At 40.4% G+C, this 24,428-nt stretch overlaps 1 protein-coding gene across 2 annotated transcripts; it reads left to right on the top strand.

The window, feature by feature from the left end:
- The first annotated feature begins 290 nt into the window (after positions 1 to 290).
- LOC123959697 (phosphatidylinositol transfer protein beta isoform-like) lies at positions 291 to 19,966 on the top strand. Of its 2 annotated transcripts, XM_046033903.1 has the most exons (12): positions 291 to 412; positions 3,966 to 3,996; positions 5,656 to 5,801; positions 6,034 to 6,125; positions 6,279 to 6,286; positions 6,517 to 6,591; positions 6,690 to 6,773; positions 9,230 to 9,307; positions 12,567 to 12,677; positions 14,647 to 14,769; positions 15,549 to 15,627; positions 17,234 to 19,966. In XM_046033903.1, exons 1-11 carry the CDS (start codon positions 393 to 395, stop codon positions 15,594 to 15,596), a joined length of 816 nt encoding a protein of 271 aa, XP_045889859.1. In that variant the 5' UTR covers positions 291 to 392; the 3' UTR covers positions 15,597 to 15,627; positions 17,234 to 19,966. The 2 variants fall into 2 exon arrangements, with proteins under 2 accessions (XP_045889859.1, XP_045889860.1); XM_046033904.1 differs by lacking the exon at positions 15,549 to 15,627.
- The last annotated feature ends 4,462 nt before the right edge of the window (positions 19,967 to 24,428 follow it).

Genomic DNA, 24,428 nt, shown 5'->3' with positions numbered 1-24,428 from the left:
AGATAATAACACTGAATGCTCAAAAAAAAACTTTGTTTTAAAAGGAATTTCCCAATATCCTCTTAAATAAATGTGAAATGATGTAGCACCTTAATTCCTGCTGTAGTTTTAATGTGGTGTACTATATCACTGGTGCTGCTCGATCAGACAAGACGTACAATAGGCGGGATAAAAGCCACCAGAAAGATATGTCATTGGTTAATATTAATTAGTGGGCCCGACCATGCCTCTTTCTGCAAATCACCGTTCAGGAGGGCCGGGGCGGGGGCCGGGACCGGGGGCCGGGGCCGGGGCGGGGGCGGGGACCGGGCGCCGAGCTCAGCTTCTCATGACGTCAGCAGCAATCAGCGGTCACCGGGCAGTAACGCTAGTGTCGAAAGGAAGAAGCTACCATGGTCGTCATCAAAGAGTAGTAAGTCCGATTTTCCTGTCCAAACCGTTCTTTATTGACCTTTTTGAAACCGTTGCATCCTTTATTAACGGGTTCGGTTTGCCAGGGCAGTTGCTTCGCTGGTTGGACACTAATGAAAACTTTTCATCTTGTCTCAGTTGCCTGAGTGAGACACGCGAGGGAAGGGTGGGATTGCTCAAGAGTAGTTCTGGCCTACCGGCTTTGACAGCGGTACGGCGCTGTGTGTGACAGCTGATGTTATCCTACACTTTCTCATATGTTTACGTTAAGTAGTTAGCTTTTAAACACGTTATGCGTTTAAAAGATAAGCGTCGCGGAATCTAAAGTTAACTTGCGCTACGAACTAGCTCACGATTTGCTAATGCTAGCTAACCCTGACGATATAACATGAATGGGAAATCACCTAGCGCTGCTAATGTTATCTTTGCAACATTGACAGTTAAACTCGTGGCAACGCCATCTAATCTTACCCAAGATAAGAGACTTTGATTAACAGGCGAATAGCTGGCTGCTGTCTTGTGTCAAACACAGCTACTTCAGTAAACTAGCTTGCTAGCGGTAACTTAGTGTTTCGGTTAACTTTATGCTAGCTAGCTGTTAGCTACCTGTGGTATGAAGATGACATGTTGACATTAAAGCTGTCATCTGAATGTGTAAGTAATAGATGCCAGCCACGGCAGTAAGTTATCTATTAACGTTATAGTATGTTAAATTTGTCATAATCATACACAGAAACCTGTCTAGATATTTTGGGAGTGTAAGGATGCTAGTTTTGGACTTGGGCTTCATTAGTCAATTAATGTGCGCCTTTCTGTCAAGGCAGGACGTCTATTTGAAGTGACTCATCCCATCTTATCATAGCCACCATCATAATCTTATTGGTGTTTTCATCGCGAGTAGGTGCTGGACCCATCATTTCCATTTACTGTGTCTTTGACCAACACGCTGTCTTTTAATGTGAGATTTAAATTTCTGTTCATTTTCTCCAGATCAAATGAAATTATCTAATTTAAAACCATAATCTTAAATATTTTAGCATAGGAGCATGCCATCAGTCTAACAAATCAGATTAGAAGTTAGTGTAATACAAAGAGTTTAAGCAAAGCCTGAACTCAAAAATGTAATATAGACAAATACCAGCAAACTTTATTAAGCAGATCAATAAAGTTTTAAAAGAAGTTCCAGGTTTGATTTTTGCCTTTAATTTTATTTCATACAGATTAGAGTTATGTAAAACGATGTTACCATAGTGTCTTATTCCATGCTTTTTACACAGCATTACATTTAAGGCACTGCATGTTAGGAAAGGGCATACAATAAAATTCAGTGTTACAGATACTTTTTGTTACAATTTTAACTATACCAATACAGATCATTTCTACAATGGTAATTTTTTAGAAGAAAAAAAAAGATCATCACACTTAAAAATCAATCTAATGACACATAATGATCCTTTATAACAAATGTATTACAAAGGAAATACAAGTACAATTAAATGAGAACATAAATAAATTATTATAAAAATAGATATTATTAATAATAAAACATAAATAAGAATAAAAAAATTTAAAATATCAACAACATAAAACATGTTCTCATTTTCACTTTCTTTAACATTTCTCAATCTTTCTTAAAGTAGCACCACACTTTTCTTTTTTACCATTCTCTGACATGTTTGACACAGAAGACTGAGTAGCTTTTGAGTAGTGATCCCGCTGTATTGATCCACCAGTCCCAACTGCATGTCCTTAAAGGCGGGGTAAACAATTCTAATCCAATAAACATCTTTTTGTCAAATTCAGTGAATATCTCCTCCTGATTAGCTAGCTGCCTCTTTTGTGTTTGCAGTGCACTGAAGAAAATCAGGTGTTTGTACACAGAAAATGTAAATGTTGGGAAAAAAACAAGTGGGGTGTGGGCCACTTGTGTTTTTTCAACATTTACATCCAAACAACACTATTCCAGCGGTTCCAGCCATGATTTGTGTGACAAGTAACATTCAGTTACTTGCCCACAAAGCTTTTGTGCTTGCTCTGGAACCATCTAATCCTCTCTACATATTAGCTTCGCAGCAGCAACTGTAGCGACAGTTTGCTAACCCACAACTTAACTAATGTTAATTACATTACTGGCTGTGTCGTTAGGGTTAACTCTTTATCATGGTGTTTTCCATGTTGTTGGCTTTCAGAAATTAGCACAGCCTGCACTAATACAAGGGATCACTCACCATCTGTACATGGTGAAGTCAGATTATGTCTACATCCATGTACTGGTCTTCTGAAGGGCTGTAGTAAATGCCATGCATCCTTTAAAATACAAACAATACTCCTCATTTACTCACTGTGCTCCGGTCCAGTTCATTTTTCAAAGTTGCCATAATGAAAACCATCATGATGTGCCTAGTGCCCATGACTGTTGAAAATCAACATCACTCATCAAAAAGCCTTGCTTTGGCCTTGTGATAGCAGCCTGGAGAAGATAAAGTATACTCCGTCACTGGGTGAAGATTAACACAAGTTAATAGAGTAGCTTTGATTCTGGAAAGCTCATCATCAACATCCAAGAGCATATGGGTAGAAAAAAGTGCAGTCAGAAAAAATAAAACAAAAAATGATGCACCAAATGCTTATATTCAGCGTAGAATACAGCCTTGCTTTAGATTTATGCTTTGAGAGAATTTCCTCTGCCCACTTTTTTCTTTTGCACTGTGTGGTTAGTGGTCATTGACTGAAACCTCATGATCATCAGGGGTAAATTATGCAATTGCTTTGGCCACAGCATGCCACGCCCTGAAGTGGAAGTCTGTTGAGGTATGGAGAAAAAAGTAGCAGTATGCTTTAACCATGCAAAAAGTAAATACTGTTAACGTTTTCATATCTTAAGATTCAATTATTCTTTCTTTTTCAAACAGCTGTATCTTTTATCACAGATCTGTGCTGCACATTTGATGTCTTTAAAAGTTTTTGGTCCAAAATGGGTCACCGCTGACATTTTGCATTGCTCCTTTCCTCTCTCACCCCATTTTAATTGGAGTTTTCCTCATCTCTTGACCATATCCAATCTCAGCTTTGCGCCGCTCTAACTATTCCACTTTGGTCCATTAGTGGTTCCTCATCTTGCTAAAGTCCGCAACGTGTCGAACTGTGCAGAAATAGTTTTCACCTCCAGGAAGAGTGACCACAACTGACTTCCTCTTCTTCAGCAGTGAGAAGGCCTGTGTGCATGGTGGAGGTTATTTATAATGCTATAATAGCGTACGCGTGGCTATGACATTATTACTGCTTCTTCTGCAGTGGTTCACTTTGGTACATATGTGTGGAGATTTGATAAATTTTTAATAAATCTGAATGTGTTATACATTTTGGACCATGGTCCAAAGTAAGCACATTTAATAGAATTGTGTGTTTTTATCACTTTAATTTAGCATAGTTTAACCTACTTAAGCTCATTGTTCACTTTAAATAAAAATTGTAGTTGCAGAATGGTTATTGAACAGTGTCTTTAAGAAACAAGTTTTGTGTGAATGTTACCACACTTCTCTCTCTTTTTGCAGTCGTGTGGTTTTACCCTGTAGTGTTGAGGAGGTGAGTAATCAGTTTCAGTCTCCCTTATTACTATATTGACAATATGAATAGCTTATTTGTTTTTTTATTTTAGAGCTACCTAATCTTGTGTACTTTTCAGCTACGTCTTTTCTCATTATAAATGACCGAAAACTAAGCTCAAGGGTAGTGACAAAAGTCATATAAGCCAGTAAGTGCAGAGGATGTGAAATACTGGCCTTTTTCTCCTCTCCGACAGTCTCTTTTAAAGAAAGAAATATATTTAAATGTGTTTGTTCAATCATTATTTCATGTGTTTCTGTTCCACATTAGTATTGACCGACCTTTTACTCTTGCAACCCAATTAATTTTTTTCTATTAGTCTCACATGCAGTAGGACCTAAATCCCTTATTTGGGCTTAAACTGTGTCACAGAGTGGTGGTTTATAGGAATTACAACAAGTCTCTGTAATGCTTAAAAATAATTGCCTTATCCTCACAAAGAGTAGAGGCAGTGAAAAATTAATGCACTGCTATCTTTCAACATTTCCAGTGTTCAGCTTCTGCTCGCAAGTTAAGGCAACACAGTCTGATCCAAAAAAGCATAATTTGTAATTCTTGTGATTGTTTTACAAGAGCAGGATTTGTTTCTTGTGTTTATAAAGGTTTATGTCATGAATCCCAGACTCTCACCCCGCTGCCTTATATGGTGATACAATCTCTTGGCAATTAGTGCCACATTTCAAAGCTCTTTCCAAATAATGGAAAAATAACTGTTCTCACAAAGGGAGAAACACTAATAAGAGCTCTGGTAGGTGAACTATTTGCAAACATGCACCTCTCTGTTGTTCAAATTCATAACATGAGATTAAACTGGTTAATTTCGCCTGCAGCGTGTGGGACAGCTTTAAAGTTGAAAATACAAGTAGATTGTCCAGATTAGGGCTGCTCTTCATTGTATTTTGATTGGAAAGACCCTTGTTCCCACTCCACAGCTTTGACACAAGCTTATTTGATTATTGTGTACTGCAGAAGTTTTTCTTGGGACATTATCTGCAATCTGTTAGAGTGACAGCAGGCTAGTAACACATCTTACTAAGTTAATGTTTGCTTATTTGCTCAACTTTATGATAAATGCATACAACATTCAATAAAGGGCTGTAACCTAACAATTGTTCCCGAGCTGGGACCTCACTGGGGGTTACAAGATAAAAATGGGAGGTCACAAGATGTTTAAAAGAATAAGGAAGAAGGAAAAATATTTCATTTACACAAATACACACACTTATTTTCCTCTGACTTTTCTATAATTTTTGCTTTTTCTTGTACAACACTGCATACTTTGACCTCCTCAGGCCTCTAAAAAAATCCTTGAATGAAACCTTATGAAAAGGAAACGTAACTGAAGCCTATAGGCTGTGATGAGGTAGTCGTTTTAAAAACACAACACTAGCCAATTGACATAATTTACATGGATAGTAATTCTGGTTTACGATACACACGTACCTATAATACTTGCATTTTCAAGTATTTGAAATACAAATGCCATTTATAGCTGTTTCTTATTTGGCCCATATTTAAAAAAAATCAGGACACATGCCCATATGTATACCTCATTGAATCTTGAGCATCAGCAAGTTAGTTTAGACCAGCTTAGTTTAATTTCTGGGTGTAAGTGATTGATGTGCTTTTGTATTACAGTACCAAGTGGGGCAGCTCTTCTCAGTAGCTGAAGCAAGTAAAAATGAGACAGGTGGTGGTGAAGGCATTGAGGTACTCAAGAATGAGCCCTATGAAAAAGACGGCGAGAAGGGACAGTATACACACAAAATCTACCACCTGAAGAGGTATGTGTTTTTGTTTTTGTTTTTTAACCTTTTTTAATCAGACTATTTGATTGCCTTCTTACATTGTAATGGCACCATGCTGCCAGGCAGTGGCAGCGTTGTCTTATCTTTGTTGTAAGGCACTTCAAGTTGTTAATTTTCCACCTGCACAATCATACCTCTAGAACCTGGTATGTCCTCCTTTTTTCTTTCTCCACTCTACCTATCCCCACCCTCTTTTCCCACCCTACAGTAAAGTCCCAGGGTTTGTGAAGCTGTTGGCCCCTGAAGGCGCCCTGGTATTCCATGAAAAGGCCTGGAATGCCTACCCTTACTGCAGAACCAGTGAGTCCCCATATCACTTTTTCTTTGCTTTACCCTGAAACTCATAGTCATGGTTAAATACACTTGTGCTACTTGCATCATGTTTTTATTATATATGTACATGTAATGATGTTTCTCTCCCCCCTTTTTTCCTCATTGCTAACCTTGATCCAGTTGTGACGGTAGGTAGCCTTAAATGGCTTTTGTCTTGTTGTATTTCTTAAATTGGCTAAATATATTTCTTTTAACTAAGTTTAAGGTGTGTGTGTGTGTGTGTGTATATGTGTGTGTATATATATATATATATATATATATATATATATATATATATATAAAAAATTCAGTATACTCAAATGATATTCTATACTTTTAATTCTGAAATATGCAACCCTAACCTGATTCCTCCTTCTAGAACGAGTATATGAAAGACAATTTCTTCATTAAGATTGAGACATGGCACAAACCAGACCTTGGAACACAAGAAAATGTGAGCGCTTCTGCATCTTATCGAGCAAATACCCAGTTTGAACATCAGATTTTAGTGTATATGCTCTGCCAACACATTTGTTTTGTTTGGTTGTTCAGGTGCACAAACTAGACAGTTCCACATGGCAGGATGTAACTGTTGTGCCCATTGACATTGCAGACAGAAGTCAAGTGTCCACTACTGTAAGTAGAAACTCTTCTGGCACATTTCCAGTGCAAGATTAAAAACACAGTTTGGCGCCTTCATGAGGACAAGCCTGATCACTACCAAGCTATTTGCCAAACCCAATCTCCTTTACATGAGAAATGTTCAAATGAGAGTTACTCATTTATTTTTGATGAGCAGTAATCTTGTTTAATTTACTTTTGAGCATATTTGGAAAAGGTAATTTTCGTTACAGACACAGGAACCTTCATTTCAGTGTTATATAAATATTGTCACATGTGAAATTGTGTGTATTGTACAGATCAGCATTCAATTATGGCTGTGTTGATCAGTTGTTTTTGTTGGAATGTAGCAATTTTGTTGTAGTAGTAATTTGTAGTAGTAGTTTTCTGTATGTAAGATTTTATTTATGATTTGAAATGGACAAATCTGCAAATCATCAATTTGGAAAGCTACCGTTGTTTGTCATTTTTATTTGACACATTGGCATTATTTTAAATTGTTGTTGATTAATACACTGTTGATTTATTGATTAATTGTTCCAGCCCTACTTTCCACCTTTTGCTGCACTAGAACAAAAAAGAAGTAAGCAAAACAAACTTGCTAAGCAATGTGGAATAATGTTTATCTCGCCGTTAAACCCACTCATTGAACAATGCTGGAACTTTTAGGTACTTCTTGTATCTAGTGGAATGAAGGCTGGAAATATATTTTAGTAAACTGTATTACCAGTAGATGAAATACTATGAAACACACACACACCTTTCTGCCTGACAGTGGATGGCAAGAACTGTCCCATGAGATGATTTGATTTAATCATTTAGACATTATGTTTTGATTAAATGAGAATTAACTGACATTTGGCCTCCATTTGACACGAGCCTCGCCAACTTCAAATCTTTACAAACTACACACACATCCTAAGCATATTGAAGCATCCCAAGATTGCTTCAATATTATTTCAAAGAGTTTTTAATACTCCGCTTGGAATCTCGGAAATCTTATTTGAAAATGTTGCCCATCATTGCTGTTGTATGACATCACATTGCCTCATTTCACTCTGGCTCTGCGTGCATATGTGTGGCTATTTGGTTGAGAAGCATTGGTTTCTGTGTGTGTGTACGTGTTTGTTTGCGGTGGGTAGTTAACGAGGCGGAGGTGTTTGCCTTGCTAGAGGAGTGTGTTGTGTCTGAGGACCCTATCAGCCCTCAGCCTCAGGCATGGCTGCAGGGCCTGGGGCGTACCGCCAGCACAGATGAGTTTGTTAGTGTAATTAAGGCTCACAGTGCTTCCTATGCAGGAATACACACACCACGCAAACACACTCGCACTAGAACACACACTCTTTTACTAGAGGAGTAGCTCCTTTTCGTCTACCACGGCATATCGATTCACAGACCTCATTAGTGCAGCAGAGTGTATTGTTAAAGTGACGGAGCTCTCAGCATTAAAACAGCCAAATTATTGTGTGTGTGTGTGTGTGTGTGTGTGTGTGTGTGTAAGGGTGGGTTTATCTCTTTCCACACATTTGGCACCCTCCTGTTGGCCAATAGCCCTGAAAAGTAGTTTTTAGCTGCAGGCGCATCATGATTTATTTAAAATTGCTGGGCCCTTGAGCTGTTGATCATTTGAAAGCCATTTCATTTATTTGTATTACTATTTCTCTTGCTTGTTTTATGAAGTCAACTTTGTTATGTTTGCCATGTGCTTGGCTAATGTGCCCACTGTCGCTCAGTACTTTGTACTTGCTTTAAAAACCTTTTTGCCATGGGACCAAGATCTGATAAATAGATAGATAGATAGATAGATAGATATTATATAGTAGGGAGTGCTGTCGCAGTTAGAGCAACTATACTTAGGTGCGCACACACACACACACACATTGTGTAACACTGAAGAGCACATTTACTCATATGAACTGGCACCAATATCACCCTAATTAAACAGATGTTGCTAGTGGCATCAACGCCCCATAGACAGTCTTTTATCTCTGAGCCACTTAAGGCTGAGTTGTACCCTGGTCTTGCTGCATGACATTATCTCCGGGGGGGTGGCGGGTTTTGGAGAATGAGTGCGGTACTCTTTGGCCTTTCAGTGGCAGAGACTGCTGTGCCGCTTAGTTTAGAGCACAGTTGGCGAACAGTAGTATAGGGCAAGCACACCACCGATTCTGTAACCTGCTGAATGAAATGAAACTTTCGTTTTTTGGGCTTCGGTTTTATGAAAGTATCATTGAAAATGATATCTTAACATATGTGAACATGCTTTCTTTTTGGGAAAATAAAATCAACAAAACTTGCAGATTTATAAAACCTTTGTTGCCAAATAAAACAAAGCACGTATTTACTGCTCAGTTCAGCTCAGTGTTCCAGTAATCATGGATAAATATTTGAGCTCAGCTTGTTTAACAGCTTGTGTCAACCAAATAAATTGTGCTATGTATTGTATTAATTGCAAAAATTTCTCACTGTAGGACTACAAGCCAGATGAGGACCCTGCCAAGTTCACGTCAGTTAAGACTGGCAGAGGACCCCTTGGACCCACCTGGAAGGTAATTCTGTTGTGGACCATGAAAATGAGATATATCAAATTCACACGCAAATAGTAATTAACGTCACAGGAGACTGAACAAAGATTCAACCCATATTTGACTCTGTATACCAACAGACCGTTTCACATATATCCCCCCCTGTAGTTGCGCAAGACCTTACATAATTCTGCACAGAACATTTCCAATTCACTAACAAAAGTAAGGTCGGTCATAGTAAAATAGAAAGAACATGGAACATCTTTAAATCTGTCTAAAGCAGAATGTGCTCCCCACAGACTGCTTGTCAACTGCATAAGCTACAGGGTTCTGTTGCTGGGATGGGTGACACTATACATACAACAATTGTTGGAGAAACCTACAACAAACAAAAAGCCACTATTGAAAACAAAACGCATGACATTCTGTCCAGTGTTGCTAGAAAGTATGTGGGAGACTCTCAAACATAGTGGAAGAAAGTTCAGTGGTCTGAGGCCAAAGATTGAGCTTTTTGTGTGGTGGCAGCATCATGCTGTTAAGATGTTCCTCTGCATCAGGTCTTGGAAGACTTGCGAAGATAAGAGTGTAAAAGGAATGCAGTAAAAGAATGTAAATCCTTGAGGACAACCTGCTGCAGAAGATTTATTTGCCAGCAAGACAACAAAAATAAAGCCAACACAACTCGGGAAATGCCTAAAAACAACAATGTTCAGAGTCCAGACCTCAATCCAGTCAAGAATTTGTGGCTGGAAACTTGCTTTCCTCTCTTGGTCCCTTTCCAAATTGACAGTGTGAGCAGAAGAATGGAGAGAAATTGTAGTATCCAGATATGCAAAGCAGATATGTTCACATAGGCCCCATCCACACTACTGCGTTTTTGTTTTAAAACGGAGGCGTTTTGCTATGTTTGCACCTCCCTTCTAGACTACAACGGCGAAAACCAAGACCTAAAACAGAGAACTTTGAAAACGCTGCCGACCCCGTTTTTCTTCTTGAAACTCCGGAGGGCGATTTAGTGGGGACAGGCAAAAACAGAGGACTTCAGAAATGATGACACTCACGCTCGGCTCTCTGATTGGGTCTAATAAATCATGCAAAGCAGAAAAACGATGCTACTGACAGAGTTTTTGACATGGTATTTTTATTAAAATATTCTTTACCATGCAAATAACACTTATCTGCCTACACTTGTACTGTACATGTCGCTTTACTTTGCGACGACTCGCAGTCTGTTTTCTGCTGCCACACTCCCATGTTACATTCAGTACCAGTCCAAGCTCGTTATTGGTCTGATTCTTCGTCTGCATTACTTTATTCTTTCACCAAATCTTCTGTAACTACGGAAGAGACCATCTGCTTCATGTTTCACCAGCACGCGCATGCCCAGTGTAAGTGAATGGCCACTAGATGTGTGTTTTCAGTCGTTTTAATGTAGACGGAGATCAACTGGTGTGGACAGAAATCGTATTTGTTCGTTCGTTTTTAAACTAAAACAAAATATTGTAGATGGCGCCATAGACCCATGGCTGTAGACTCGAAACAAAGATATCAATACTAATTTTGACAGGAAGAGGGTGAATATGTTGATGATCAGATGGTATTTTATAGTTTTTATTTAATTTAGAAGAATTTGTAACGTTTTCTTTTCATACAGACTTTAAAGAGTTTTGGTCCACACAAGCACCATTGCCTGTAATAATCAGAATAGCTCTGTGTACAGGAGAGCACAGAGCTGTAGGAAGGCTAGAGTGGGGTTGGCAGAAGAGTAAGGCTGCAAATTGATGAAGACAAATCTCCTCTTTCTGTGCTCTAATTGGATGTAATAGAAATTTCTAGTCACCAGGTCAGATAACAGTTCTACTCTGAGCCCCTTCTGCCATGCTTTGTGTGTGACGGAAGACGAAGACAGATACGGGAAAGAGACTGAATGGACACTGATTCTAAATTTGACAAGCAGCAATTCTGTACGTACTGATGTACGTTTGATAGAAAGTAATAAGTCCATAAGATGTAGCTGATCTACACAGAGAAAGTTTGTCAGGAGTTTTGTTGCTTTCCCCTCTAAACCCTGCTGTACCCCGCAGCCTCACAAACGGGTCCTGCTCAGTGTTAGAGCACTAAGAATTTCTATTCTGCAGTGGAGCCCTCAAAGTTCACCATGGGAAACTCTGCTTCAAGAATTTTCACAGAACAAAGGCAGCCAAACAGCTTTAAAAAGTATGAATAAAGACGCACAACTTTTTATTTTGTGTTTTTAATTAGATCACTTTCCCGTCCGCTGTGGACATGGAAAAAGACTGTTTTTGAAAAGGTGAAAAAAGGGAGTTATGTGACAACAGAGGCACAATTTCTGCCAGCTTCTCAGAGCAATAAAACTCTTGTCTATCTCTGCATGCACACATGCTTGCATATCGGTACCCTTTGTATTTCTGAAAACTTCTGCTCCTTTGAATGGGGCACAGAGAGGGAGAGAAGAAATGTCACCGTAAGTGTTTTGATGTAGAATCCGTTTCATGTGAAGTTCTCCTTTAGCGATGACAACTTTTCTAAACCCACTGCAAATTTAGAAATGTTTCTCATTTCCCCTCCCTCGCTCTCCTCCATGATCGTAGCATCAAACGGCAGTGGGATGAGGGTGATTGAGGCGGGTCTGTGGCATTTTCTCTTGGAATGCCGAGCCAGAATGAAGTGATTAATTAAACAGGTGTTCTCGGAGGGGAGAGTATGTGTGTTCTGGGGGCGAGCAGGTCCTAGGTGTTAATAATGTAACCAGCTTTGCACCGCAACACCCTTATCGCTTCACGAGCACCGTTTTATCTGCCTTCCGTGGCCACAAAGGCATGCCTGTCGGGAACGGTGTCGCTGTCAGGGCGGAGGCAGAGAAATGGTCCCTTCATCTGGAGTTTATCCACTTTGCTCTGCCCCAACCCCCTCCTCCTTTTCTTCTTTTCTTCAGAGGGAGGCAGAGTGCAAGCAGCGGATGGATTTAGAAAGTGTGTTGTAGATTAGGGCACTTTTATCTGTGCACAGCACATCTTCATATTGATAATTATTTCAGCAAGCTCCATACCCAAAGCATTATGTATTAATGATTTTTAGCTTTGAATGCAGCCAAGATTAGTCTAAAATTATATTCTTTCAGCCTTCTGCTGTTTTTACGAGGATTCTTTCATTGGAAAGTTTCTGTTAAGTTTTTCCTTTATTATTCTGATACACATCACTTTTTAAAGCTCTATAAGTGTTAAAAAGTGTTGTCATTCTTTTGCTGTTCTTCTCCTAACAGAAAGAGCTGGTTAGTAAGACGGACTGCCCAAGGATGTGTGCCTACAAACTGGTCACAGTCAAGTTCAAGTGGTGGGGCCTGCAGAACAAAGTGGAGAACTTCATCCATGAGGTTAGAGTGGTTTAACATCACACAGTGTGTTATCTTGGCTCAAAGGTTGTATTCAGGCTCTGAGAGTTCCAGTTTGCAGAAGCTTTTTGCTGTGTGGTAATTCAGTACTGTTGTTTTTTGGCGTCTAGTGCAAATGTATCATGATATTGTGGTTTTGTAAATATTTAGTGATTACAAGCCAATTTTCAAATGAGTTATTTAATTTTGGGGGTGAAGAGTTTTGTCACAGTTCAGTGCATTAAACATGTGTTTACTGTAATGTAATGTTCCATACATTTTCCATATTGTGAATCAGGGTTTCTGTGGTGTCTTAAATTCGCTGAAGTTGGTGTTCGAGGTCTTAATTTTCCAACATCCATGTAACGTTACCTCTGATGTTCATTGAATTGCTCTTGCAGCGCTTTAGAATGTGTTCTTCTGTCGTTAGTCCAAATATAATTTGAAGACCAACGTGTAGCTTTAGTTTTATTGCAGCAAGTGTCTTTCGGATTGTAACGGATTTATTCTTCAGCTGTGCGGAAGTACAACCTAAGCAACTGTTGCCTGAAAGAAACAGAGCTTAGGGCTTGGTTAAAACCAGTTGTAAGCAACGTATTTGAAGCCTACTGTCACTACTTAATGAATGAGCGCTGCTACTAAAATTTCACACGATCATTAATAAATTTCGGAAACACTCAACGAATGGCTGTCTCCCTCTCCTCATTCTTCAAAGGTTGAGCGAATGTGAGAGGGAGAGAGCGGCAGAAAGTGACAATGAAAGTTAGCAGAATATAAGATCAGCATGAAGTTGTTGGGTTACAGCTCTGTCCTCTACCGTACATCTTGATAGTGAAATTAAAAAGAAAGGACGGTGTTGACCATGGAGGAGCTGAGGTTAGTAATGTTAAAGCAAATTAGGGATGCAAGCTAGTCCTTTCAAGCAAATGAGGAGATTATTCTTTTTGATTTTAATGTACAAATGAAATGCTTGTAATAAGACAGAAGGGAGGTGGTTCTCGGGTTGCCTATTTTTTATTAATTTCTACAAATGTATAAAGCAGTAAATTAAGACACAAAAGACAAACATGAATAATCCTATCTGTAATGATTCTGAGGTCGTTTTAAGGTGTTGAGGCTCCAAACAGCTTGATGCTGTGCCTTGAATGTAAAATCATTGTGGAGAGCATCAAAACTTTTTCCCAGATCTAATGGTCATAATTCAAACCCTGTAGACTTATTTAGCAAGTTTAGCTTTTGGGTGTAGTTTATTTAAAATCTGCTCTAGATTTTCCTACTTATTATTCACAGATGTAGCAATAACACTGTTCTAAAATTATCTGAAATTTCCTTTTTGGAAAACACAAAAGTTTTCTTGGGGGATGACCACCAAACCCCAACACAAAAATACCACCTTCATTTTTTGCATTATACCGCCCTGTGAAAGCATGTTTTAATCCCCATGGACATTATTTTTATTATTTGTAAATGTACCTACTTTGCACCTGCCTTGGCTTCTCTTCTCCCTGCACACACACCAACTTTCCCCGCCTTTCTGTCTTCCTCTCCCTGTCTGCTCCCCTGAGTTTCTCCATTAGCAGTAGGTTATGTTTTATAAAGTCGCTGAAAAGACACAGAACTCGTCTTTTTTTCTGGATATTTCCACCCGTGATCCTTTTTCAGTAGGTGCACCGCATGCCAGCTTGTTAATTACGTAGCTTATCAGTGTCATCGTCCATCCCGGTGTTACGTTGTAGACATCATCCAACCCTTGAATACATTTATTTACTCTGCAAGTAATTTTGTGACTGCATTTCCTTTTGTACGTTTCTTTTTTTGATGTGGTGATGTCAGTCTTAAATTTGACTAGGTGAAACCTGCGGAAACCCTGTGAATATACATATTTTAATACTAAAATACTTCTCTTAATATTGTGATGTTGATTTCAACCATATCACCCAGCCATAACCAACACTACCTCTGTCTCCTTCAGCAAGAGAAGAGGATCTTCACTAACTTCCATCGCCAGCTCTTCTGTTGGATTGATAAGTGGGTGGAGCTGACTATGGATGATATCCGGCGGATGGAGGCAGAGACACAGAGGGAGCTGGATGAGGTAGGTGCAGAACTAAAAATGACCCATAATTAAAAGTAGACCTTGTGCATTCACTGGATCCAGTCACTAGACATTAGATAAGTTGAATAGACTTGTGTGTTAGTGTGATAACAGGAAGCCAGGAGGAAGAATTTTTGGGTCTTAATCCTGTTTTTAAGTCAATTAAGACACTTTCTTTCAACCATTTAATTTCTGAGCTTCATGCTTGAGTTTGCCATTTTATGGTGTTCATATTAATTTTGCCATTTTCCCCACTGCATTTGTTCCCACAGATGTGTTGCCCATTGAAATTGTACCTTCTAATTTTTTTATAAATGTTTGGAGTTTGTTTTAAACCGTAACTTTTTATGTAATATTTTATCATTTATTCTTAATTTATTTATTTTTTTCATACTTTGTATGTAAGTGAGTTGTTCTAAAACATCTATCATGTGCTTTTGTGTGCTTTCTTATATCCTGATCACAATAACTACTGCCCTGATGAAATATGGAGTATTCAGAATATTAAAACGGAAGAGAAGGATATTGACATCGACATCGGCCGATTTCCTGATTAACACCACTGTATCACTGGCATCCCAAAGAGTAACATAACAATTTAGCATGTTTTTTCTCTTGACATTTAACAGTACAACACAATTTTGGGATGCATAATTGACTGAAACAAACAAACTTTTTATAAAAAAATGTCACTGGTCTCCTAGTGCTAGCTGCCCGCACAGGCTTCCTAATCCCTTTCTGTCTTTTCTGTGATTTACTGTATTTTCATTTTTGTCCAGATGCGTAAGCAGGGGTCTGTGCGAGGTACAAAGGCTGCAGACGAGTAGCCAGGCCAGGTGTAGGTCTGAGTTTTGCTGTGTAAGTTCTCACTGGTAGAGGTCAGTCTGTAAGATGCTTTCTCTGCTCCCTGTGGGGTTTCTGTGATGCTGCACGCCTCTGTTGCTTTCACTCTATACTCTTTGGTGTTGTAAAAGGGCTTTTAGTCCACTGTGTTTAATTGTGCGTGCGTGCGTGCGTGCGTGTGTGTGTGTGTGTGTGTGTGTGTGTGTGTGTGTGCGTGTGCGCTTTCACGTGCAACTGCATAACACTCTGAATTAGTTAATCAATAGCACCAGATTTCAGAAAAATATGACATGTGCTAAATCGTTAGGTGTTTTGCTGACCCTGTGAAAATCTCATACCACGGTTTGCATGACCGTGTATGCAAGTGCCTTGTCCTTTGGATATATCCAGACATCTGGGCAAACTTTTCTCAGAATCACACATGCTATTTTTTAAGAGGTGGCCAGCAGTTAAAAGCATACACAGAAGGCCTGCTCAAGGCTAGTACCTGCAAACTAGAGCCTAGAGGAATACAAGGCAGAGAAGAAAAACAGTTTTAAATCACAGTCTGTGAATCACATTTTCTGTAAAACCTTGCCTCTGGTTTGCTCTTGGAACTACTCTAAATATCAGTCTGGGAGCTTTGGCCGTACAAGGAGAAATAGGGAGGAATCCGGGCTGGACTGGCCAAAGTGGGCCAGACTCAAACATTCCTGGCTTACTACCAACATACAGCATTTTGTGCATAGCCCCCCTTCCGCACAAATCTCGCCCAATTCGGCATGTGTTTCCCATTTTCCCTTGGAGTAAGTAAACACGCGGGTGCCATCAAAGAGGGCTGTGGCGAGGAGCCCAACAAGGCCTGAACCTATAGGCTCAAGGGTTAGTAGGGTCACAGTTAGACTGTATGCACTGCAGGTGGGATGGTGGCAAAAACCTGTGTACAGACACTGCCATTCAGGTTCCTGGCAAGACTACACTGGTGTACTACATTGTTTCTGTGTACACTCGTCAGGTGCTGTTGGTTTAGAAGAGGGAGGCATGAGAGAAGCAAAGGGCAAGAAAGGGGAGGGGGGTTGGCTTCAAGATGGCTCCTTTTTCCTCATTAACATACAAATGGAATTCTGCAGTTGAGAAGAAGTCTGTGCTGTGATTGAGAAAAAAGGGAGGGAGGATGGGGAAAAGGATGGAGAAGTGGGAGGTTGAATCCTCATGCCTTTTCATCAGATCTGTCCATTCGTCTGTTTAGAGCCACTGTTGGTTTGAACTGTTCCATTAAGGTGTTCGGCTATCAGATTCTAACACTAATTGACTTTCCAAAGCCATCAGCCTCAGAGTGGAAGAATTTGAAAGTGATGCTCTTATCTACCTAGAAGACAAACAAGGGGCTTGATAGGGACTGTTGGAGCAGGTTTTTAAGCAAAGGCTAAAGATTTCAGTTTGCAAAAGGACATTTGTTGTATTTTTAATGGTTTCTAGTGCAGGTAAAACCCAAAGTCATACATAATGGATAAAATGAGTCTAAACCTGTGTGCAGTAACCAGCAACCATTTATGAAGGGTTCCGCTGAATTCAACTTGCTCCCACCTGTTTAGCTTACATAGATCTAACGTGGTGTTTATTTTCCTCTGTTTCCCCACAGCTTCGCAAACAGGGTGAAATACGAGGAACCAGTGCTGCAGACGAATGAAAAGGCAAAGGATTTAAAACACCCAGCAATGGAGACCGCTAAGAGGGCTCCTTTGGTGCCGCTTTTTTACCTGAACTGATTCAGGCTGTGGAGGTGGGGGGGGGGGACTCTGCTACCTGCAATCAATAGAGCGGATCCCTGACTTGCACCCAATCATAGACATTCTATACACTGAGGAATTGATTTCTAGAAACCAACACGATCCTAGCTGATAAGACTCTGGTTAACTTTGATCTCCTGGGCAGAGGAAGGCCAGCTATCAGCATCATGTTATTGACAAGACCTAGCCCCCTGGAGAGATATGAAGAGGAGCTGCTTGCAGTAGAGATGCATTTTTACAAAAGCAAATTCCTCGGCTTGATTCCACAGTGACAGGTGTTGGACCAAATATGTCCCCTGTTTTATTTTGATTTTCCTTGTTTGTTAAAGTTGTCTCCAAAACATTCCTCTCAAGATGATGCCCCGTCTGACCTCTCTTTGTCTCCTCCTTGGTTTTAACTGTACACACTGGCTCAGTGGTTTGCATTCCCCAGCATGAGTCTGTCTGTTTGTCATACTCATGTTCCTTCCTGCCACAGCCTCCATTAAGAGATTACTAACACCCTTGGCGCCTTGGCCCATTGTAATCCCCACCTCACCCAAAGCACTGCATCTTATTAACACTGACAATCATGCCCGTACAGGTATTCTCTCACACACAGATTTAATAACCCCTCTACACACACACACGCACACGCACACACACACACACCACACACACACACACCACACCACACGCACACACACTTAACACATACATCGTGCGCATGAAGATAAACATGTGAATTCATTGTCTCGCTCACACAGACACACACACACACAGGTGTGGATGCCTTTGCGGTGACTGATCTCTTTAAAAGCGCAAGTTGGGCAGATCCATGCAAGCTCGTTCAGCTACAGGATGTTACTTTGGAAGTGTTTACAGCTCTCACTGATCGCACCCCCCACCCCCCCTCTTTCTGTAGACATTCACACGTAACATTCAACACAGCATTCACCTTCCTAACAGATGTCCCCAGAGAAAAACTGCACTGAAAAACAGCCACAGATGGTGCTACACCCCTCCAGCCTCTGTCACAAGCCAAACTGCACCGTGCAACTCGCCGCACCTCACCCAGCCCACCCTTGAGGCCTGTCTCACTCTTGTGGTTATCCGAGGTACACCCTTTCTAAAAGGCCTCTTCTTCAGCTTCATTCTAGGTGTGTTTACAGCTCCATAGCAGCCTTACCAGTGCCCAGTGGACACCAGCACCACACACCATTTGCCTTAATCTCTCGACCGTTATACCTATTGTACCTCTGCTGCCAGCTATTGCTCTAGCTACCTCCTTTTGTTTCTGACTGGCAATGTTCCTAACACCTAGAGCTTAGCACCAGCTATTAGCTGCTACTTGTTAGGAGTAAATCATGGCACACAGAGCTTTATGAGCAAAGTTGTTTGTGATGACTCTTTATTTTCTTCAGGGAATTGTCTGTTATTCCCTTTTTATGTTTCCTGGTATGTCTTGCAGCACGTGAGCAAGTGCAATTCCTTCAGCAAGCAAAACAAATGTGTAAGTTGCAGCCAGACTGGCCTGTACACTGTTGTTGCTGCAAACGGCTGCAGATTTACGTCTTTGCCTCAGATCAGCCGTTGGATGGATATGCCTCATTAATGACATTAGACTTTTCAGTTCCACGGTGCACTTTCTCCCACTTAGGTTTCAGAATCATGTGGCACTGGCCTGCAGTGTTGATCATCACTAGTGTTGCTTACAGTATATAGTACAAGTGGTTTCCTCATTTGATCTTTCTGTGGTGTGTCAAAGTCTATTTGTTTTTATAGATGTTTCCTTTCAACACATAAATGTAATGAAATACTCTGGGTTCAAAGATCCTAATGTTTTTATTTCCTGTAAACTGTATGAGGGGAATGTGATCACTTCCTCTGTAATGGGTTATTAGCTTGTCCAAAGAGTGTGCATGGATTTCTGATATGTTTACATTGATTCAGAAATGGTGATCTGGTGTAATAGGAAAATTAGGAAGCCATTATCTGAGGCATAATTTTTATTACAACAAAATCTTCTCAGGTGAACAGTTTGACACAAGGATATTTTTGATATTGTTGCTCATCAGTTGCCCTCTACAGTTGACTTCTTTTCATGATACCATATTCTTTTCTGTGGGACACGTGGTTGTAATATACGGTTGCCTTTTCCATTTATGGTAGTATATGAGACAGCCAGTTGCTTTTTGTTACTGTACTGGGATTGTATGCGTACGTCTCAAAGAGCGAAAACAATTGGTCTTCAGTGTAATCGATGTTTCCAGGTACATTTTGAATGATTCCTGCTGTCTGTTGAATAGAAAAGCCTGAGACTTAAATTGAACAACCTAAATCAATTGTTTACTAATTGTCAAGACAGTTATATGTGGGAGAGGAAGTATTCACAAAGCAACTGTACAGTCTAATCGTAATTTATTAAATCTACAACTCTTTCATTTCTAAACTGCGACTCGCTTTTAAATGTTTCTGATCAGCTTTTGAAATTCAGGGCTACATGGTAGTGAATGTATGACATTTTGTGCCTTTCTGTAGATCTTTTTGTTCATTAAGTCTACATATTGTATCTAAATATCAAATAAATTTGTCTGGGAAATACATTGCAGATTGTGCTTCTGTTGTCTGATTTTATGCAGGTGGTTGTTGGAGATTGTAGGCTAAACCTAAGGGAATGTGGTCAGACTCATTTCCTCTAGACCACTGGGCATGCTTATATACTACTATAGAGATCTGTTAGTCTATATTCCCAGTGTAAAACCTTGAATCAGTTGATGGCAATAGCAAGCCCACAGATGTGCATATGAGCTTGAGATGCTGCCTTTACAACATTGACAGCTTTTAAACAATTGTCAACTAACTCAGTATAAATCACTGTCTTTTGAAAAATACACTAACAGATTTTAATTCAACATGTTGGTAGAGCATGCTTGATTCATTTGGGGTAGCTTAGACGAGGGCTGATGCTTGACGTATTACTTCTCTATTCTAAAATTCACATCCGATAGGATAAACATCCCTTCAGAAAAGTTATTGGTGACTCCAGCATGGACTAGACTTTCAGTGACCTGCAGGTCAGAAGAGTCGCACAATAACAGCGGAATCCGTGCTCAAGAGCAGGAAGGGCCGCCAGTCTGCTGGCTGAGATATCCGCCTTTTTTATTGTTTGTGGAGGAATGGTCACATGTGCCTGCTGCAAGGAAACCAGTCATATCTGCCCCAGAAGAAGCAAATAATACTGTTTCTAAAAGCGGAGATGGGCAGATTCGCCCACACACCTCCTGTTAGGTGGCAGCTCACAGTAGTCTAGGCATGTATCCATCCATCCATGTGTCTCCCTCCTAGAGAAGATGAAGGGACATGTCATGAGTGAGCCCCTGTCATTTAAATAGATGAGGCAACAGATGAAGAGAAGAAATGAATCTCAAAGGGAGGCTCAAGACTTGACACAGCAGGACATCCAGGCATGTTGCCGAAGAAAGACTCGATGTTCAGTGCTAAAAACAGTTTGTGAAAGCCAGAACAACCAGCTTGTTGCCTCAATACATAAGCAGAAGTAACAATATTCTTAAATGATTCAAAAACTAATTGTACAGGCCTCCAACACAGAAAAAAGATGTACCACTGTTTGTGGCATGGCTGCATTTGCTTCTACAAGATAACACACTGGTGTGAGAGCTTCTCTTTTTTTTGGAGGAAGTGGCACAGTGAAGATTTAGCTCCTATTCCGGTCCACCCCTGCCTTGTTTGTGTGCAAGACCTTCCCCAGGGGCCAGATTTGCTCAGGGGCTGCAGGTTTTCTTGGAGAGGAAAATTATTTTTGGCTTACACACTGTGTACGCAGTGATGTCAGGAGTGTTTCCTCATCCTCCGGGCATGGGTCAAGTTTAGCCGCAGAGATTCTCCTGAGTTTTCCTGTTGTTCCGAGGGAGGTGGAAGAGGTGTGGAGCCAGCCGACGAGGAGAGGACAGCTGGGGGGTGGGGGGTCGTCTCTGTTACATCCCTCCCCCTAATACAATGGTGCTTCTCTGGATGACAGATGCTGCTTAACCCACCCTGACCCAGGGAGTTGTGATGGCTCAGCTGAGTGACAGGCCCATAGAGGACACACAGAGGCTCTGCACTGCTCGAACTGTGCAGGACGCTGCCCCCCCCCCCCCACCAACAAGGGAAGGAACTGTCTTTTTCAGGCAACCCCCATGGTAATATATGTCTATATCAGGAAAACCTTAACACTATGACTTAAGGACAGAGAAGGGCACCCACTTCTGCTATCTTGTCCTATTGAGTAAAATATTGAGACAAATTGAGTACTAAATCACTACAGAGACGAGTGGTATTGTGACAGTGCTTGAAAGACTGTAGACTGTCCATTGTCATGAAGTCGCCTCAGCAGCAGCTCTGAGCTGCATTTATCATCACTGGGGACTCAGGGGGAAAGAGACCATGCCATCGGTTTGTCATACTTAACTTGTCTGTCTCCCTTTGAGAAGACTGTAGACAGAGCTAGCAGGAACTGTATCACAGGGGTATTAGTATAACAGTCAGGACAATTTCTTGATTTTTCACCCCATGCTGCAGAATACTTGTTTCTTGTGTTGTTAATTGGGGTTTTGTTATACAATGAGCCTTTTTCAGTTGAGAAATGAACATGAATCCTGGTAAATTTAATATGCTTCATATAGCGGTGATGGCAGCCATGGCAACAGTCTGACAACAGTCTGATATGCACACACTTTTGTGTTTGTCTGGGTAAAACTCTGACAATGCTGCATCCAGCTTGCTCTCAGGAATGAAGGCAGTCCTCCAGCATTGTGATACGGAGAAAAAGTGTATTTCTTTTTAACAACACACCACACCAGCACAGCGGCCTTCAGAACCACTCAACATGCTTCTCCTTCCTTCTCTAGAAGACAGGTACTTTACACCATGTCTCCTTCAAAACACAACCACCTGCTATCCCTGTCTCCTCGCTCCTCGCTGCTGTCCTCTCAGCTGCGATGATTTCATATCCACACCCCCAAAATTCCAAATATACACACATACTCCTTCCCAGCACCTTTCAGTGCCTTGTCCTGACCTGTCTCCAGCCTTAGCCCTGATGGGTCTCTCCTCGAGGTGCAGGGCTGGACATAAAGCTTGCCTCTGTTAGCCAGCAGTATGTGCCATACAGAGATGGTTAGTTCTTTACACATATTATAGCTAAAATTACCATTGTTTGTACTCCACCCACTATCTGAAACATTGACAAAACTACAAAGCAAAGTAAAAGATGCCGAGTAGTGTAGAATATCTAAATTGCAAATTTGCTAAGAAAATCTCTTATGAGACATATAGACATTCCTACCCATTTTGTTTGAGAAGAAAAGCTAACATAATAACCTAATGTTGCTTGCCTTTCACTGAATTCCCTTAAAATAACGGGGTTCAGTGGGACTGGACAATTGATTCTAATTTTTCAAACTAAAACAATACACTTTAACACATTAAAAATCGCTCCCCCTGACGCCAGCCGCTAGGTGGCACTGTGTCTGTTTGATAAAAGTCCTCTCGGTTCCCCCCAAAGGTGCAGAGCTGTCTGACACCAAATTCTCTAACTGCTCACTGTCCACAATGTCGGAAAAGGATAATATGGTGTTCTCCTTTCACCGAAGAAAATATCCACATTTTGTTCAGTATTCCCACATGTCCCCTTTATTTCAAATAATTACAGTTCTTTTAATCTTGGGGGAGGTATCCCAAAATTTCACAACTGACTAAATAAATACACTAAAAGACAGAGAGAAAGGCAGATGCCTGAGTTACAACATTAAGACACACTCTGAATTACATAACATTAAAGACATGTGCCTATGTAAAACTATGGCATGCAATTAAAATATATCAGAAAGTAGGTTATTTGTCTTATTAAAATATAAACGGGGCCACACACTTTCTTATAGTGGGGCTTTTGTCTCAAACTCACATGAACATGAAGACATTTGGCTATTTGCAATAATTGTATGTCTTATCTTAGGTTATTGTAGGCCTACCACTTAACCTCACAGATAACCTCGGCTATTGTAGGCCTATACAGCTAATTAAACTATGAAATAAATTATCCTAATTTAGCCTTGCAAAAATGCTCTAATTTACAGACTATAATACTGAGAGAATGCTATTGATTATCGAAACCGGAGCCCAATATTATCCACATGATTTAGTTCAGATGGTCTTTTAAGGAGGAAGTTTGAGCGACTTTCTTTATGATAGAAGTCTAATTTATAGGCGTACCTTTATCCCTCCCCACATCAATATCAGCTCAGATATTTAGGCTACATTTTCTGATATGTCTTCCTTTCTCAGTTAGCGCCTGCTATAAATCAATCTGCTGAGGCAAGTGTTGGACTGTTTCATTGTTCAGCATAGATGCTGGTATGATTTCAGAATAAAAGCCGTGACAGTTATCGGCAATTGCTCACACATGAGAAAATATTTAATATCCAGCGTGTGACATGAGCACATGGTGATAAATAGGCGTACCAATTCATCTGAAATTATTATGTCTAGTTATACACCCAACTGGTTGCCCTTCAAGTCATTCAATTAGACCTACAGTTTGTTGTTGGTGTAGGCTAACTAGGCTATCTGTTTTCCATCAAGTTATCAGTTATTGTTGAAAACATGTTGCAATGGAGATGATACAGGTCCATTGAAGTGCTGGTAACTGAATGGATCAATGGATGTAAGGGCTTAAAAAGGTTTGTTCATAGGTGAGGAGCACTGTAATGGCAGTTCGGTGGCACAATAAACCGCATCCAGTTCAAGTCTAATGATGGATTTTCATGTGAAAACACAGCGCTATTTGCTTTGGTCAAACCATTACATTTTAGTGAAAGCCATTTCTAAGATCTGATTTACACACAAGCGTTTACAATCTCATTCACTCCGCGGACCACCTTAAAAGCATTTGTCCCGCCCTCGAAGCTTTCTTTGGCAGTTCTGATTGGCTGAGACCTCATGGATGGAAGCGGCTGCAGAAATGCAAAACTTGTTGCTGGCTCCTTTGGACGCGTTGATCTCACA

The sequence above is a fragment of the Micropterus dolomieu genome, linkage group LG21, assembly GCF_021292245.1.
Source record: "Micropterus dolomieu isolate WLL.071019.BEF.003 ecotype Adirondacks linkage group LG21, ASM2129224v1, whole genome shotgun sequence".
NCBI classification, from domain to species: domain Eukaryota; kingdom Metazoa; phylum Chordata; class Actinopteri; order Centrarchiformes; family Centrarchidae; genus Micropterus; species Micropterus dolomieu.
The sequence above is the reverse complement of the archived record's forward strand: the minus strand, read 5'-3'. Positions and strand labels throughout refer to the sequence as shown.